General features: G+C 53.8%; 1 protein-coding gene across 9 annotated transcripts in view; it reads left to right on the forward strand.

The window, feature by feature from the left end:
* Nucleotides 1–18859, forward strand: part of CIITA (class II major histocompatibility complex transactivator) — a 46880-nt gene that overhangs the window by 3388 nt on the left and 24633 nt on the right. The window contains exon 1 of one of the 9 annotated variants that reach the window (XM_046667936.1): nucleotides 4844–5159. The exons of 6 other annotated variants lie outside the window; for them this stretch is intronic. In XM_046667936.1, coding sequence (XP_046523892.1) covers nucleotides 5108–5159 — 52 coding nt within the window. In that variant the 5' untranslated portion in view covers nucleotides 4844–5107. Of the gene's footprint in view, nucleotides 1–4843; nucleotides 5160–5735; nucleotides 6792–18859 lie in introns of those variants that run through there. 2 more of the 9 variants (XM_046667938.1, XM_046667937.1) reach the window with 2 other exon arrangements.

Genomic DNA, 18859 nt, shown 5'->3' on the forward strand with positions numbered 1-18859 from the left:
TGGGCGGGTGCATGGGCAATGAGTGGGTAGATCGGTGGGTGAATGGTTCTTGCACCACTCTGATTCTCAGTTTACAGATGAGTAAACTGAGGCACGGAGAGGTTAAGTGATTTGCCTCAGGTCACGGCCTGGGGAGGGGGCCACATTGCTGCACTTTCTGCTTGGCCGCCTCTTCCAAACAAGCTGAGGGGGGAGCGTAAACATACCAGAAACAGGCTGACCGTCTTCAAAGTGAAACCGCGCGATGATTCAGAAGGTGCCTTCAGATCTCACAGCTCTTCGGTTGCAGTTGTGCAGAAAGCCCACTTCTGGGGACGTGAGCTTGGGGCTCTGACTCTGCTACACAAAGCAGCATGTGGGCATCCAACCCCCGGCGAGCTTGGGGGTGGCCTGGGAGTCAGGGTCCTTGTCCTGACGGGACTCAGCAGCTTCGCTGGGAAATCAGAGCAAACGCTTGGGCGAATTTTGGCTGACAGTGGGTAACAATGCCTGGAAGGGCAACGTGAGGCCAGAGAAGAGAGTTAGGATGGAGGTGATGGAAAAAGAACCAGGCTGGATGCCAGAGACAGCTCTGGGTCTGAGGCCATGCTCTGCAACTTACAAACTGTGCGACGTTGGCCACATGACTTGACCACTCTGACCCTCGGTTTTTTGGTCTCTAAAATGAGAGTGATGATAGAAAACTCCCAGGGCCACAGTGAGGTTTAAAGGAAATGCTAGCTGGGCAACTATCCAAGGCAGCACTTGGCATTAGACAGATAACTCCAGGACGAGCTAACGGCAAGGCAAATTAGACAGGGGGAAAATAAACCAGGGGGTTGAGGTGCTAAGAAAACGATCGTGTCTACAGTCTCACTGGGGGCCCCACACAATATCTAGACACCTGCTCCATGTGAAACACAGGGCTGAGTGCCTGAGTGCTGTGTCAGTCCAAGAAATGAGTCAATGTGGCCCATGCTCTCGGTTGACACTCGATGAAACGCATGGACTGTGGCCTCAGATGGCCCAGGAGCCAGTGGTGACTCCCTCCTCCCAAGAGGTGTGACCATGAGCACTTCCTGGGACCCCTCTGGGCCTCAGTTTCCCCTTCTGTAAAATGGAGGTGATAGTAGGACCCAGAGGGGCTGTTCTGAGTGACATGATCCAACATAAGGCATATGTATTCTCTGTGAGAGGAAAGCTGGTTCAGGGCTGCCACAGACCCCAGGTCAACAGAAGGGTGACGGGGGCGAGGTCAGACCCAGCCAGCCTCGGGTCTGTGAAGGGAGTGGAGCCCACAGGGCCTTTGCAGAAAGCTTTCTCAGAGGCTGTAGGACATCCTGCCCCAGCATGGTTTCATATTTTCTTGTTTTCTTTGGCTTCCCGTTGTTACTTTGTCACTCTGTGTTTTTCTGAAGAGGTATTTTTGTCCATGAGGACACTGTTCTAGGAACCACAGAACAAAGGCTCCCTCTAGGATGCAGCCTGATTTATTGGAAAAGGAGGCGGCCCCAGGAGGCCCAGCTCTTCCTCCAGCTTCCTTCCCCATTTGGTCCCTAGGATGAGAGCCACCAGAAGGAGGACCACAGCGAGGAGAGGGGCCGCGCCCTCTGTCTCCCCTCCTTCCTTGCCCCGGAGCCCCTTCCTGCTCTGATCCGGGGACCCTCCTTGCCTCCTGGAAGGAGACAGGTTGGTGAGGACAACTCTGGTCCTTTCACCTTGGGAGGCTTCCCAGCCAGTCAGACCCACTTCACTGTCACGCCCAGGTGCCTCAGAAGGAGAAACACCTGCTCCCGGAAGCTGGCACTTCCCCATGGGTTTTCCCTGGCCCACCGCTGGCCCGCTCCACGCTCAGCTTGGCTCCCGGCCCGCTGCCCGACTCAACCAAGCACAGTTTCTGTTCTGTGTTGTTGTTACCCTTAGCAGCACATCCAAGGCCTTGCTCACCTTGTATGGGTCTCTCCAGCCCCTGCCCAGCCCCCCTGCTGCCTGCCCTCATCCTGCCCTGGTCTGTCTAACCCCCTGCTAACATCTACTTATCAATTCATCAGCTTATTTCTACTTCTAAATTTATCAATCTTTCCCCTTACCTAATTGCCCGTGTATTTATGTAACAACTTATTTTCCCGCCTTCCTACCATCTCATCCGCTTCCGTGTTGACCTGCTAATGGATCTGTGTTCTAACTCACCTTCCTACCTGCCTAATTGGGATACACATCTGTTTTATTCTATCGATTCACCTACCTCTCTCCCATCTCTTTTCCTTCCTTTCTCTCCACCTTCTTTCGTTCCCTCCTCCTTAATCATTTCTTTAGCACCTGCTAGGAGCTACGGTGGTCACTAAAAAGCATAAGAAAAGGCACGCACAACCTGCTAAGGGAGGATTGTCCATCCACTGGGGACTTGAGTCCGCCCTGATGATCCAAACTCCACCCATTCATTCAAACAACCCTGGAGTAGTGTGTCTTTTACATAAGAAAACAAGACACCGGCTCCCAGACATCAACGACATTTTGATCTAATCAGAGGCTGCAGGGTCAACACTTGTGAAATGGGAAGTCCGTGATTTATTGCCAAATACGTGGCAAGAAGCTTCCTAAAAATGAATAAAGCAGAAGATTGTTCTTAGCTGGAAGGGTGGTGAAGGTAAGAATTGGGGCCTTGAAGGATGGCTAAAATATGGCCCGATGGGGAGAAGGCAGGAGCTGGTCCTGGAAGGGACCCTGCTTGAGCAAGGGACACAGGGTGGGCCGAGCGGGCTCAGTTTGCAGAGACCCCGGCAAGGGCTGGCAAGCGTTCTGCAATGCTCACCTTCCTTAGAAGATTAAAGTGTCCCTCATCTCTCCTCTGTGATACTTGGCAGGGGACCCCAGACCGGTAACTTGAACAACGCTTCTGCTGGTAGCTAGTGATCTGTCGTGCTAGATCCTGACTGGAGACAAAGAAATTCAGATGCCCAGGGCAAGGCCGGCTTCCACAGCGCCCAGAGGCCCCTCAGTCAGGAAGGAATCTCCTTTATCCAAAGCAGGAGAACGGTCACCCCTTCTGGGGGAGTCTTGAAGAGGAATATGAGCAGGAGTGCTGGGTGTCTTAACAGGCAGAAATGCCAGGTCGCAGCTGGCTTGGTCCCTCCGCCCTGCTCCTTGCCCCATCCGCTCCGTCCAGGAGGCTGGTCATCCTGCCTCTGCGCCCGCCTGGCCCCTCTCCTCATCCCTCTATCTCTACTGCCTCTGCTGAAATCCAGCCCTGCATCAGCTCCTGGCTGTGCACCGCAGCGGCTCCTCCCTGGTCTCTGTACTCCAGCCCCTGCTTGTGCCATCTCGCCAAACACACAGCCTGGCACTCGTCACCGCCGTGTTCAGAATCCCTCTGGGTTGATACGGGCAGGATCAGATTCAGGTCTTGCAGGGCATGGATCTGGGGGTGGGGTGGGGTGAGGGAAGCCGTAAAGAGATTGAGCAGTCACCTGCAGCTGTTGTCCAGGTGACCAGGTGAGAGAGAATGACATCCAGGCAAGTGCACCCCCAGGCCTGGCTGACTCTCCTTCCAAGCTGTGCCCTGCCACCAAGCTGATTCAGAACAGCCTTGGCTGTGGCCTTTAGAGCTGGCTGCCTCTGACGACAGGGAGGGACTCCCATAGGTGGCCTCTAGACACCTGAACGGTCACGGGGCACCAGGTCATGGGAAGATGAGACTTCTTGGGATTTCTAAAATTCGTCACATCTGTTTTGTTCACCTAACCAAGCAAGGCTCTGTTTCCACTTAACTATCAGCATTCTCCTTTGTCTGTCTACTTCCCCCCAGGGACTTCTGAAAGTAGCAACCGCTTCGAAATAATCACCATAGAAAGATAGGCATCTTTATCATCATTTCCTATATGGGGAAACTGAGGCCCACACAAGGCAAGCAAGGGGTCCAAGGAAGTCACAGGAAGAAGAGACGTCAGCTCTTGGTCCTCTGGACCCAGTGTTCTTTCAGTAAAAATGCATAATGCGCTGAAGTCATTGTTTCCCAACCTCCATTCATTCGGTACCCCCCGCACCGCCCGCCCGGGACATCTACACACCACCTACATTATTATTTACTTGATGGTTTTTTTCAGACCACTCACATTTTATTTTCAACTTTATTTTTTAAGGAAAGTTTATGTCCACCATCAATGAAAAAGAATGCCACACATAGAAGGTGACGATTAAACAGGAGAGCAGAAGCAAGTTATTCAATTCTAGCCCGATACAGTTGTCTAGCGAAGGCTTGAGGCTGGGGCTTGATCTCTGTGAAATGGGAAAATCGTGCATTCCAAGAGGCATGAAAGACATTTTAGCCCCAAACTGACACTTTCCCCTGGATGCCGCCAGGAGCACGGGCAGGGACTTGAAAGAGCGCTAACTTTCTCCCCATCTGAGTCAAGGTTATTAGCACCCCATCTACGTGTCACCTCAAACCTTCTGGCTATAAGTACAGCATATTAGGGGCAACACCTCTTCAAGTGTAATTTACTTTTCAGTCCAAAGTCTTGGAATAAAAACGATGGGAGGACCATGCATGATCTCCAGGGAAATCCAGGGCCATTTGGGGTGGGGGTGGGGGTGAGGGCAGGGAGTGGAATCTGGGAAGTCTTTGGACCCCCGCAGGGGCTCCCAGCTTGCCTTGAGGCATTTGTGGGGCTCTGATCCTGGCCCCATCCTGCAGAGGATGGCAGATGTTGGCAGCTGGCACCAGCATGGCTCCGTTGTGTTCCCCATCATTTCAGAATGTTAGCATGTGGAAGGGCCCCCACAACAGACAACTCACAACCTTACAAAACCACCACAACAAGGAACCGAAATTAACATCAGAGGCAAGAGGAGGCTCTAAGGGAGTGTGGACAAATTAGAGCACGTCTCAATGCAGAAATCTGACGGTTTGAGGCCACCTTGAAGGGGGAGAGTTTTCTGCTGGTCCCTTGCTTGCTTCCTTTGCATGCCGGCTCAGTGTTGGCGGGCTTCTGACCCGGCTAGAGAGACAGGCCAGTGATGAGGCCGCCTGCTCCTGAGCTGGGTGTCCGAAGGCATCATTGGGCAGGCTGAGGGCGCTGAAGAGGCTGCCACACTCCAGGAGCTGCTGCCTCACCGCATCTCCCACACCATGCGTTGCCTGGCTCCATGTCCCGCGAGGTCCTACCTGCCAGAGCCCCAAGGTAAAGAGGCTGGTGGAGGAAGCTGGGGCTGAGAATACTTCTTAATTTAGGGTGAGGTCTCAGCTGGTCCCACCACCCCAATAAACAGAGACACCGCTCTGAACTGGGGAGCGGGGGCCGGAAAGAGAGGTCCTTGTCTTGCTGGGGCTGTTGGAAGAAGTGAGCTGGTCGGCCACTTCCTCCACTTGAGGGACATTCAGTTCAGCCCAGATGCCTGGAATGTGAGAGGGCTTATCAGCTTGAAGGGTCCTAGAGAGCAAACTTTCAGGGGGTGTGTCGTTAGCTCTCAGCATCAATTGCCTGGCTGAGCCAACCACAAGGTCCTCTCTCCTCCAGGTAAACACTGAGGGGTGCCCTCAAAGGACGGGACCCCTGCCAGACCCACTCCATCCCCCAGGAGCAGAGAAAGCAAAACTGGAGTCAGTCCCTTGGGGTAGCCATTGAGCCCCAGCGGGCTGGCGATAGCCTGTCACCTGGTCAGAAGCTGCCCTCTCTCCAGTTTCCAAATGATGTTTTGGGGGAAGAAATGGGAGGGGGGGCAGACGGGGAGAGACAGCATAGCACAGACACCTGGCGGCAGCTCTGAAGGCAGTGCGGCAGGTTTAAATGTCAGCTGCCCTGTTGGCTGCATGTGGCGTGGCACTGAACCTGTCACCCACCTTTTTTGAGGCTGTTTTTCTGGACTGTAAATGGGTTAAGGGGGAAACTCTTATTGGGTGACGGTGAGCGTTCAAAGGCTTCGATGAGCTCGCTGCCTGGTATCTTAGAGAAAGTTATCATCACAGGAAACCAATCTTCTTGGCGTTGCCGTTGCTGTGTGTATATCCTCGAACCCACAGATTGATGACAAGTTTGCCAGCTCTGTTGAATGCAGTCAGAGCTTGTGGGGGGAGTTTTTGAGGCGGGAGAATGGCCAGAAGTCACCTCGGCCCACCCCCTCAATTCCAGATGAGCCTGGGAGATCCAAATCTGGGAAGACAAGGGACGTCCCCAAGGACGGAGGGCAGAGCAAGTGTCCAAGGCCTGTGGAGGAGGAAGGACAGGAGGAATGGCGCCGGGGGTGCGGTGATGGGAACGCAGGGTTTCCCCGGGCTGGCTTACCAGCCACTGAAGGTCCCTGAGGAGTTTTCTCTTGCTCCCAAGGACATCCGGCTTCCCAGGAGAGAATGGCTCAGCGAGCAAGTCTATGGGTCCATGCACCCTGCGGGAGTGGTTTGCCACCTTCACGGTGTGGAGGAGCTGGAGAGTAATGCAGAGCCACCCAGGGGTGTGGATGAGCTCCCTGCAAACCAGGGCTTGCAGATTGCTCGCCCCTGGGCGCGCTGGCTCCCCCGGGCACGGGACTGGCTATCTGGAGGAGCTAACTGGACGCTCTGCGCGCCCCCGAGTGTAGGAGTGCATTTCAGGCGCTTCTGAGAAAGCACGTGGTGGGCGCAGCAGAGGGAGGCGTGGGGGCCTGCTTGCTCACCGCTTGGCCCAAGCCCCGCGGTGGAGAGAGAAAGTGAAAGAGAACAAGAGCCGCCGCAGCAGGTGAAGGTGGGGTGGCGACGGGTCCGCCCCAGGCTCGCCAAAGCCCCAGAGCTGGCGGGAGGGAGAAGCCGCCGGCAGCGCGCGCGAGTCCGGGGAACCGCGGTAGGAACCCTCTGCAGTCCCTAAAGTCGGGCTGGGAATCGAGGCTCAGAGACTGAGAGCTACTTGCTCCAGGTCACACAGGAAGGGTAGGAGGAGGGAGAAGGGAATCTGCAAAGTGTAGACCCGGGAAACTCCTCGTTTCCAGCAGCCCTGGAACGACTCCACGCAGGAAGGGAGCCGGGACCCGGGAGCTGGGCTGCCGTGCCCAGAGCGCCCGGCTGAGGGGCGGCGGCGGGGAAAGCCAGGTGGGAGCGGAGACTGGGACGCAGAAGGGGCGCGCAGAGCAGAGACATGCGGCAGGGCCAAACCATGGCTTGGAGACACTGCGCGTCATGGAATCTGTACAGGCGTGCAGGGGCGTGCAGAGCGGGGGACACAGGCGTTCCCTCTACGGGGGACCTTGAGCCAGGGCCGCCCTTCTCTGAGCCTCAGTTTCCCGGTCGGATCATATTCCTGTTCTAACTCTGGAGTCTGGGTACCCAGCCCTCCTGGTGGGGTCCCCTGCACTGGGAGGGCTATGGGCAGGCGGACTGGAGAGATCCTCACTCCTCTTTGACGATCTTTGACGGAGGGCGGGGGGCTTTCCCGGACTGTCTTTGACCACTGGCATCTCCCCTTCACTTTAGAGTCCCGAGCCACGCCCTCCGCGGAGGGAAACTAAGGGGTCCCAGAAAGAGGGGGCGCTCTGGAGTCCCAGAACGCCAGAATTGGAGCCACCATGTCTAACTCTGTTTGGGACCCTTAAAACCCGCAGTTCTCCTCTGGGTTTTAAGAGCCCCTCTCTCCACCAGAGGTGACACATGGGAGGGAACGCGAGCTCACGAGTCCACAGCGCCACACCCTCCACTTCCTAACTTTGGCAGGAAGTGTTCTGTTTATGCGCCACACCCCCATCCCCAAGAAAAGAAATACTCCCAGCCAATCAGAAGGTTAAGGAAATTGATGCTTCTTGCTGTAGGGTCTGGTGGAGCTGAAGGGGGAGGGAGGGAACCCAGCAGAGCATCGCCTTTCAATCCCAAGCTGCCTGAGGCAAGGACCTGGTCTCCCGGATGCCAGGATGCGCAGTGGAAGGGTCCTCAGAGATGACCGAGCCCAGCCCGGGGTCCCAGGCTTCCGGCACATGGGAATCACCAGGGAGGCTGTTGAAAGTACGGGTCCCAAACCCCGCCCCCGGATCCCATTGGTTGGGCCTGGGGTGGGGCTCCCCACGCAGGTTAAAACCTCCATCCTAGGCATTCTTATGTTAGTGGTCCAAAGGTCGTATATGAGAAGCGCTGATGCGGTCCAACCTCCGTCCCCTCTCCATGTTACAAAACCTCTGGGGACTTGTTGGCGAGGTTTTGTCAAAGGCTGCATAGCCGAGTGGTTGGCAGAGTCAGGGTTTGAACCCAGGTCTTCCAAGAGCCCAGTCCAGTGCCTGGGCAGGGGTGTGACCCTCCAGGAATGCAGGGCAGGTCCTGGGTAGTCAGAGGGAAACTTGCTGATAGAGCAAAATCTGTCCCATGGCAGGGACCTGGTTTCACATCTTGAGACCTCAGAAACTGGTACCTTGTGAAGAGTAGAGTCGGGAAATTAACACAAGAACCCTGTGCCAAGGCCGGGGGTCAGTCCTGGGCAAGCAGGGAAGTGGCCTGAGGGAGAGAGGGAAGTTTCTGGACTTGATTTTCAGACTTGCCACCAGTCACCCTGGACGAGTGACTTCCCCTCTCCATCTGTAAGATGGATAAAACGTGAGCGCTTTCCAGATGATTGCCTGACATGCGCAGAAGCCCTTTGGAAAGGCCACGGAAGGAGAGAATGTGCCAGGAGTGAAGGTTATAGATTCCTGAGGGATGGGATAGAAAGATCTGAGAGGAAGTTTCCAGAGACTTTGACACAGTCGTGATCCGTGGTCCAAAGACGGTTCTCGAAGAGGCGTTGACGCTGGTTCTCTAAGGGAGGAAGCTGGAATCCTTCTCCTCGTCGTTGTCGTTGTGTGTAGGTGTCTTTAACAGCCCTCGAATACGGGCTGATGTTTCTTTTTAACAAGGTGGTAGGGCAGCCAGCATTATTTTGCTAATATTGTTTTGTTTTCAATGGCAGGGGACACCTTTTCCCCCCATGGGAGGTAGTGACAGAGCGTTTTATTTTTTAAAACAATAATATGAAATTTACCACTGTAACCATTTTTCAGTGTACAATTCAGCGCCATTCAGAACATTCACAATGTTGTGAAACCGTCCCCACTATCCACCTCCAGAACTTTTTCATCTTCCCAAACTGAAACTCATTAGCGTTAACTGCCCGTTCTCCCCTCCCCGCCAGCCCCTGGCAACCACCGTACTGCTTTCTGTTTCACTGAACTCGACTACTCTAGGTCTCTAGGTGCCTTATATAAGTGGAATTATGCAATATTCGTCCTTGTGTCTGGCTTCTCTCACTTAGCCCAACGTCTTCAAGCTTCACCCATGTTGCAGCATAGGTCAGAAGTTCGTTCCTTCTCGTGGCTGAAGGATATTCCAGTGTATGGATGGACCACATCTTGTTTATCCATGCTTCTGTCCACGGACACTTGAGTTGTTTCCACCTCCTGTCTATTGTGAATAGTGCTGCTAGGAACATTCGTACCAAGTATGTGTTTGAGGCCCTGCTCTCAATTCTAGAAAAGTTTTCTTTTAAAATAAATTTATTTGTTTCTTTAAAAAAGTTGATTTAAGGAAAATACTACCGTAAATTATACAGCAGGTAGGGTGCAGATAGGATGCACAAATTGTGAAGGAGGCAGGTGGAGGCCTGAAGTTTGGGAGCCTCTGGATTATTGGAAACGCTTGGCAGCTGTTGTAACCCTTGCAGGACATTTGGTCCTGTCCAAAATGTCCATGAGGCATTTGGTCCATGCCAAAAAGTACTTGATACTTGGTCATATTTAGTCCTGTCCAAAATGTCCATAAGACATTGGCCCATGCCAAAAAGTCCGTGATATTTTATCCTGTCCAAAACCATTTGGCATGAACCAAATACACTCATGGACATTTTGGACGGGACCAAATGTCCGCTAATCATTGTAACAATCTAGGCGGTGGGGCTGGGGGCTACTTGATCATGTGGATGGCTACTGAGGGGCTTTTGGGAGGAAAAATAGAAGAATCGAGGAAGTGTTCAAGCTGATCCCGGGGTTTCCAGCCTGGGAGAAGTGGAAAGGTGGCAGAAATGGAGGAGGGTCTGGAAGGTTCTCTTAGGGGAAGCAGACTTGTAGACGTCCCTGTGCTCGAGAAAAGCCACGCAAGACGAGGGGCCATGTCTTCTTGGCAAGTGGAAGCTCAGGTTGCCTTGGAAGTGAGACCGATCTTAGTTCTCAGAATCACTACAAGGCAAGCATGTGTGTCGGGGGTGGGGCACAAGGAGGATGCTCATTTATAAATATAGATTCCTGGCCCTGCCTGATCTCACTGAATCAGAACCTCTGTGGGTGAGGCCTGAGCTGCAGTGTGTTTAGCACCTTTCCAGGCTATTTGGTTCACAGCCGAGCCTGTCAACTGCTGGGCGCTGTCATCAGACCCTGGCCTGGCTCGGCGCGGGTGTTGGGTCCAGCAGTGAGGACTGGCTTTGCCAACTGCAGCTCCAGGATCCTCATTCCCTTCTCGCCCCAGCACCAGGCTCACATTTTCATCCCAGAAAAACTTGCTGGACTCCTTTCCAGGTCATTGACTGCAGCCAGGCGTGCAGAGAGGAGGCCGCTGGAGGTGGGAGAGGCCGGGCAAGCCGGAAGGGAGCTTGATTCTGGACCCACACTGAAGGCCACCCCTCCTCCCCCAGCTGCCGCTCTTACAGCTTGTCCCGTCCTTTCTCATCCCGGGACTACCAGGCCCCCCTCCTCCGGTAACCGTGCTATTTACAGGCACACGCACCAGCCGAGGTTGTCTTATTCGAGTTCTAAGATTTTCCCAGTTGCCATGAGGTGGATGTCCTGGGCGAGTGGCTTGCTGAGCTCTGGGAGGTGGTCTCTGTGGGGTCCTCTGTGGGCTTCTGTGTGATTTCCAGGCCCCACTTGGGGCAAAACAGAACCAAGTGTTTCAGGTGGGGTTCCCTGGGAACAGACTTGGAGATGGAGATTTGCACGTGGGAGCCGTGTTGGGGAGGAGTCACGGGCAGGGAGCGGGGGTGCGAGGGGAGTGGGAAGAAGCGGGACTGGGCAGAGAGAGGGGTTGGGCTGCCCACAGTCACAAACGAGGTCTCGGCGCGTCCCGCGGGGAGCCCTGCCACTGGGACGCCCCTCAGGGGCTATCCCAAATTGAGGCACGGAGCCCAGAGCTTTGCCCCCCACAGGGCCCAATCATCGCACGTGGGCTGCCCTGGAGAAGGGGCCTGACTTTGGGCTATTCCCGGAGAGGCTGAGCTGTGAGCTCTGAGCCACTAGCCCTCCAGCAGCTGGTCCTAAAGGGGCTGACGTGAGCGGCGCACCGCAGCATCCACTACCCAAGTTGAAATTGTCAAATCAAGGAGAGTCTGGAGGCCAAGGCCAAAACTGTCACCTGGAGTTGTGTTTTTAACTGTATTCTGTGCAGCCCCTTTTGAGGAGGGGAGATTCTGGGTCTCCCGATCCCCTTTAATCGAATAGCTCCATCACCAGCTGTTCTGGGATTTGGGCCCCTTGTACAATGTCATTTGAAAGCCACCGCGCTGGTATGACCCTTTTATTTAACAGCTGAGGGCACTGGGGACCAGAGACGGAAAGGGGCACGCCCAGGGTAGCACAGCCTGTCAGATGCAGAGCAGGGCCCAGATCTCAGGGGTCAGACTCCCTGTGTTGATCCCGTCCACCAGTCTGTTGTAAACTCTGCGCCTCCTGGCTGTGCCAGTCCGCTTCCTCCGCCCTCCCTGCAGCTGCTGAGAAACCCAGCGACCAGGGACTGGAGCCAGTCTTGCCTGCATTCCTGGCTTTCCTGTTCTGAGGACCCTTTGTCCCGGCATAGGCTGGTCCCAGCCTGGATGGGGCTGGGAGCTGCGATGGAAATGCCAACATTCTTGAGGGAGCTGGAACCGAAGAGGGCCAGGCGGAGCAGCTGGCTGAGGCCAGTGGGGAGCAACTCTTTGTGCCCCACAGTTCCCAGAGAGCTCACCGCCTAATCCCTTTCAACCTGAGCTGGAATCTGACCTGGAAGACACACTCAAACCCCCGAATACCACAACTCTCATACTTCCCGCTCCTTCCCTTTGTGGAATTGGACAGTTTGGGTGCTCAAGGCCAGTTCCCTCCAAGGCTTTTTTTAGGAAGAGACCCTCCTGGGCATCTCAATTCCATTGTGGGGCAGGATGGAATTTAATTCTGCCTCTCCCTTCCCCAATCACCCATCCATCCCAAGCCGTCATCTTTCTAGCAGGTCAGAGATAGAAGGGACCTTAAAGGGTCTCCAAGGCAAGGTTTGCAGACTCAAATGCCTGAGGGGCCATAATTGTGCAAAATGGGGCCAGGTGGAAGGCAATAGGGAGTAGTGGGGATTCTGGCAACAATCATTTGTGTACTCTGTATGGAGACTTTGTGATGGTAATTAAAACACACACACACACACACACAGACACACACAAATTGTATTGGGAAACAAAACACCTAGGCCTATGGGCCTGACTCAAGCCTCTTTTTTTTTTTTTTTCCTGAGGAAGATTCGCTCTGAGCTAACATCTGTGCCAATCTTCCTCTATTTTATATGTGGGTCACCACCACAGCATGGCTTGACGAGTGGTGTAGGTCCATGCCTGAAATCCCAACTCTGGCCGCCAAAGTGGAGCATGCCAAACTTAACCACTAGGCCACGGGGCGGGCCCCTCAAGCCTCGTCTTTGAATCTATACACCAAGTCAAGCCCCCTGTGGCACAGATGAGAAGCCTGCAGTGGGAGTCAGGTACCGGAGTCAACCAGTAGCGATATTTCCAGACTGCTCCTGAGATGAAGCTCGTCTGGCCTGCTTCCCCCTATTACATGCACACACACATGCATGTGTGCACATGTGCGTGCACACACAGACACACACACGTCTTCCAATCTTCCTGCCTGTTATGACCAGAACCACCAGCTGCCTTCCAACCCCATAAGCCCTTCAGCATTGCCACATGCCTCAGTTTCCCCTCCGTCTCTTGTGACCTCCTCCAGCCCCTCTGGGAAGTGAAAGTCTTGAGTCAGACCCGCATTTTCTGCAAATCCTCTCTGTCTTACTTTCCTGGGACGCCCACACTGGGCCAGCAAAGGGCAGGCCAGAGGGCTGGGGCTTCCTCCTCTGCAGACGGGGCCTGCCTTCCTCCGTCCATCTCCAAGGCCTGTACAATCTCATCTCCCTCCCAGGACCGGGGGCTCATGGCAGGACCCATCCCTGGCAGCTTGGAGGGTGGCAAGAGTGCGTGTTTGTTCCTTTTTGATCAGCTAGGGCTCTATGAGGCCTTGTTGGCGAGTCACAGAAACACCGCACCCCTTGAAGCTTCCATTGTTTTTTTTCTTTTACGCTTCAGGAGCCTTCCCACATTGGGTTGACTGCACGCCCTGCTTCACAGTACACTCTAGCCTGCAGTCCGCACGAGGCATCTCTCTTAGTTAATTTCCCCTTCTGCCTTCCTCTTTCCCCTTTCTGGGCACCCATTCTAATGCGTCCAAGGTGCCTCTTGTTTGCATGTGTTCCTGTCAAATATGTGTTGTTTTTTTATGTGCATCTGTGTCACTCTGCACGTCTAGGACTGAGCCATCAGAGCTCATTCTGTTTCTTACTTTTTTACTCTCTATCATGTTGTTAAGATCCACCTGCGTTGCTCTATACGCATTTGGTCTGTTGCTTCTAATCACTGCATCCTCCTCTGTGGATCGCAGTGGCTGCTTGTTACTGTCCTTTCTCCAGCAGTGGAAACCCAGGTGGCCTCCAGCTCCCTGTGATCTCAAATGGCACAGCGCTGAGCATCCGCCGATGGGTGTCCTCGTGGAGCTGTGGGAGCGTTTCTCTGGGAGGTACCTTCGCCAGAACTGAATTGCTAGGTTGTAGGGCCTGCCATCTGTAGGTATTCTAAATGGTCCCAGGTTGTTCTCTGGGGTGGCCACCCCGCTCCACACCCACCAGCCCTTAGTGTTGCCCAACTTTCTAATTTTCGCCAGTTTCTGTTGTCAAGAGACACCTTCTGTTTTCATTTTGAAGCTCACATCTTAGTAGCACTTCCTGGATCTGTCACTTTGGGCAAGTCACAGCAACCTAATGAGGTAGACACTGTGCCAACCAAATGCAGTGGGTTCCATAAGTCAGAGGGGTTGAGTAACTTATCCGAGGTCACACAGTTGGTGTGGAACTGGGAGTTGAGCCCAGGACCCCACTCTTGACCACCGTATTACTATTATCATGTTCTATCTCTCCTAAAATATTATCTGGGTCCACACCGCAAGCTTCTTGGTCAGGACCGTGTTTTAAACCTCTTCAGGGCCCCTGGAGAACTAAGCCCGGTGACTTTCTTATAGGCCGTGCTCAGTAAATCATTGTGCAAGATGTCTCTTAGAGTTTATCTGGGGACCACAGAGTGCAAGAGGAAAAGAGGAACTTTGATCTGCTAGCCCCACAAAGATGCTGGTTGGGGGCTGGTCATGGTATACAAGTGCCCCTGGGTTTCTGGCTTCTGGCCACCATCTGACCTCTGGAAGCAGCTTGTCACGAGGTGGGGGAGTGGGGGGATGGTAGTCGTTGGGGGACTTTGGGGGGAAACTTTGGGGTGAGGCTGACAGGCCATGAGGAATCTAGAACCCCAAAATGCCTCTGCTGCGTGGACTCCCACACCCGGCTGACAACACTAAGGCTCAGAGGGGTAAAGAAATGTGCTCCAGATCAAGGCAGAGCTGGAGCTCAAACCTGTGTCTCTAGATGCACAGTTCAGAGATTTTCCACTCCTTCCTCGGGAGGAGAAGTATAGGCCGCAAGCGGGGGGCTATGCCTCTCACACTCTTATCCCATGCAGGGCAGTGCTGGAGGATTTCGGGGTAACAGAGGTGCCCCCTTTCTCCCTCTCAACGCCTCCTCATCCCTCAAGGATATACTCCCCCTTTCTGGGAAGAAAGCATCTGATAAATCGAGCCTAACCTCATTGTCCTCCTCTGTAAAATGGGTACAATAATACCAATCTCCCAGAGTTACTGTGACAGTTGAAACAAGATCGTATATACGGAGCATCCAGCACAGCCCCGGGCTCGAAAGAATCTCCCCAGCAGAGGTGGGCGCTTATGTTGGTGCACAGAACAGCCGCACACACTGAACACCAAGGTGCGGGGTCCGAGCTGGAACATCCTGATACCATTCGATTTCCCTCGGGGGAGGGAGATGAATTTTTATTTCAGAAACCATTTGGGTGTCTATGGTGTTTCAAAAGCTGCCGTGTAGTGTGAAGTGAGATGGAAATGAACCCCCAAAAGGGACCTTTGGGGGCAAAAGGATTAGGAGCTTTTTCTCAAGTTGGACGTGGAAGGTGGCCCGGGGGAGGGGCGGGGTCAAAGAGGAGCTTCTAAAAACGCTGCCCACTTACCAGAAAGGCGCAGGCCACTCCTCTGCTGTGCCCCAGATGGCTCCTCAGAAGGGGACACCGTCTTGCCCCCCACGCCTCCTGGCCCTGGGCGAGGGCACCTCCGCAGGGTGGCTGGGGACAAGAGGGACTGGAGCAAGCTCAGGCTTTGGAGCCAGGCAGCTGGTTCTGATCCCAGCTCGCTAGTCTGCTCTCTGAGCCTGTTTCTTCATCTGAGAAATGGGGATACGAAGAGCTGATGTGTGAGTTGGACTAAATGGGACGATGTCTACACCTCCTGTCGTTTGGTGCCTGGCGCTCAGGGGGCACCTGTGAATTCTAGTTGGGCGTCATTCCTATTGGTGGAGAGAGCCCACCGGGAGCAGGGACATGCTGGAGCCTGGGGTAGGCGAGCTAGATGGACAGGGTTCCTGCCCTCACGGGGCTCCTGCAGTGGGGTGAGCAGGGCTGTCTCTGCCCCCAGACCCCTCTGGAATTTCAGGTGGGGACAAGAGTCCAGTTGAGAGGCCTTTGCAGACCTCCTAAGCATCTGGAGACACCAGACACGTGGCTGTGGGAACACCAGGAGGTCCCAGGCCAACACGCAAGTAGATCTTGGCATGAATGGGAGGCGCTGAGGCCTTGGGAGAGCTGGACTGGGAGCCTAGACTTGGTCTGAGTCCCAGCTCTGAGGCTGCCCAACATAGTGGGCTTCCTTTGACCGTGGGCCTCCCGTGTGCCTGGCATGCCACGCAGAGACCCTCCTGGCCTTTTGATGGTCCTCCAAGTAAGTGTCATTATCCTGATCCAGCAGTGGGAAAACGGACACTCAGAGCGGTTAAGCCACTTGCCTAAGGCCTCCCAGCCAGGATTCAAACTCAAGCTCTCCAACCGGGGAACCTTGGATGAGCCATTTCTCTCAGGGGTTTGAGCATCCTCTTCTGTCAAAGGGACACAATACTCCATCCTGCCTTCTCCCTAGAGCTCTTTGGGAGCTCAGATGGGGGTGGAGACAGAAGTTCACTGAGTTACAAGCCCCTGTCTAGATAGGGGATAGGATAGGAAGTGTGTAAGGTGCAGGCTTTGTCTCAGGGAAGATGGAAGGGAGCTGCCGAGGTGTATGTTGGGGGAGTCAGAGAGTAGATTTCTTCTTGTCCGGGTTGAGCCAAGGACACAGAACTCGGGCCCTTGGGTGACTTTTCTCCCGGGCACCTTCTCAGTGGTGGTGATGGGGGCGTGGTCAGACCATCCCAGCTACACTGCTGGCTACTGGACTTTCTTGTTCCGACGTGGTCTGTGGGGTCTCCTTACACAAAAGAACAGGAAGCTTGGCCTCACAATGTGGAGACTCAGGCAGGAACGGAAAAGAAAGGGTCCCTTTGTCAACATCACAGAGGTAAGAGAGGATTTAATAATAGAAATAGTAATGGCCATTGCCCACGTTGTGCTCATCGTGTCTGTGTCAGATGCCGCTCTAAGCTTCTAGTCATTAAGCGCCTACAAAGCGCCGGTCACCTTCCTAAGGGCTTTATGAGCGTTAACTCACCTAATCCTTTGAGTTACCCAAGATTAGTATTCCCATTTTACAGATGAGGAAACTGAGGCTCCAAAAGGTTTAAAAAATGGTCTTGCCCGGGTCGCGGTGGGTTGGCAGGTAGAGGCAGACGGTTTGACTCCAAAGCTCACACGAGTTGTCTTCTTTCTCTCCGTCAGTGTCTTTGATCACATTGGATGGTGTTGTCCATAGGTTGAAGCTGAGCCCATCAATAAGTGCGGCTGGGCTAGACTTCTTCAGGCTCCTCCTCGAGACACCTCCCTCCGTCGCCCATCAGGGACGGAAGCCGGTCCCTGTTCCTGGAGCCTAGATAAATGAGGGTGTTCATTGCAGTGGAAACATTTTGGTTGGCAGGAAAGAGCACTGGATTGCGAGTCTTCTGCTGGGGGGTCAGGTGCAGCTTGGGCTACCAGCAAGCTGTGGGGCCTTGTGCAAGGCACGTCCCCTCTCAGGGTCTCATCTTCTGCTCTGTAGAATGAAGCAGGTTGAGCTTGAAGGTCGCTGGCAGAGCGGACGTCCTGAGGGCAAACTGAGAGTTTGGACCACTTCACCAAAGTCACACAATTCCTGTGTGGAATTGCTGGGGTCCATCCAGAGCTGTTGTCACCAGCTCCCTCTGCCTGGGAAAAGAGGCAGATTGCTACAATGTAGGCTTCGGTAAATGTCAGTGATTGGAAAGGGGGCCAGGCAGCAGGCAAGGTCACCTCCCTGCCTTGGCCACACTCCAAGAAAAGAGAGGTGGCCTCATCTTTCGGTTCTGCTTCCTCTAGTCATGGCTGGCTGGGTCTTTGATGCAAGTTGTTAAGTGTGGGTTCCTGCAGCCCCCACCCAACCTATAATAAACAGGCGGCTCTGGCCAGGGCCCCACCTTGGACTGGAAAGTTCATCCTCTGTGATATCCGGGGTCTGTGTTCAGACCCTCCATAGGTAGTGAGAGTGGTTGATGAGTGAAAGGAGAAACAGCAGCTGGAAGCTGGTGCTGAGTTGCGTGTGTTTCTCACGACCACACCCTCCCACTGTCCTTCCCCACTTCAACTTCATTTTCTTCTGGCCCAGATGGGGGCACTCAGAAGGCTGTCTCTGATCTGCTGGCCTTCAAGGGCGGCTCTCCTCTCACTTCCTCCCAGAAGCTTCCTCTGATTCCTTCCAGCATGGATCCGTGTCCCACGTATAGTGGGTTGAATGGTGGCCCCCCGAAAAGACACGTCCACATCAAGCCCATAGAACCTGCGAACGCTACCTTATTTGGAAAAAGGGTCTTTGCAGATGTAATTAAGTTAAAGATCTTGAAATAAGATCATTCTGGATTAGCCGGGTGGGCCCTAAATCAATGTCCATTTAAGAGAAAAGCAGAAGATTTGAGACCTGAAGGGGAGGTGATATGCCCATGAGGCAGAGCTTAGAGACATTCGGCCACAAGATCACAAGTCAGGGAATGCCAACAGTTCCCAGAGCTAGCTACAAGGAAGGACTCTCCCCTAGGGCCTCTAGGGGGACCAGGACCCTGCCAACTGCTTGATTTTGGACTTTGGGCCTCCAGACCTGGGAGAGAGTAAGGCTCTGTTGTTTCAAGCTTCTTAGTTTGTGATGCTCTGATACAGCAGCCCTGGGAAATGAACACACCGTGGAATCATGGACCACCTGAACTGGGGAGCCAGGCAGGGGCTCTGGAGCGGCAAGAACTGCATATCTCAGAGAGGCTGCTCAAATTCTCCCATTTAAAGTGTACAATTTAATATATTCACGCAATTGCGCAACCTTCCCCACTGTCAACTTTAGAACACTTTCATTGTCTCTCTGCAAAAGCCCATAGCCATTATCAGTTGGTCCCCATTTCCCCCCACAATTCTCCCCCGACCCCAGCTAACCACTAGTTTACTTTCTATCCCTAAGGATTTGTCGGTTCCGCCTATTTTATATAAATGGAATTCTACAGTATGTGGCCGTTGTGTCTGGCTTCTTTCACTTAGTGGAATGTTTTCAAATTTCATCTATGTTGAAGCATGTATCAAACTATGTT

This window comes from Equus quagga, chromosome 7, assembly GCF_021613505.1.
Source record: "Equus quagga isolate Etosha38 chromosome 7, UCLA_HA_Equagga_1.0, whole genome shotgun sequence".
NCBI lineage: Eukaryota > Metazoa > Chordata > Mammalia > Perissodactyla > Equidae > Equus > Equus quagga.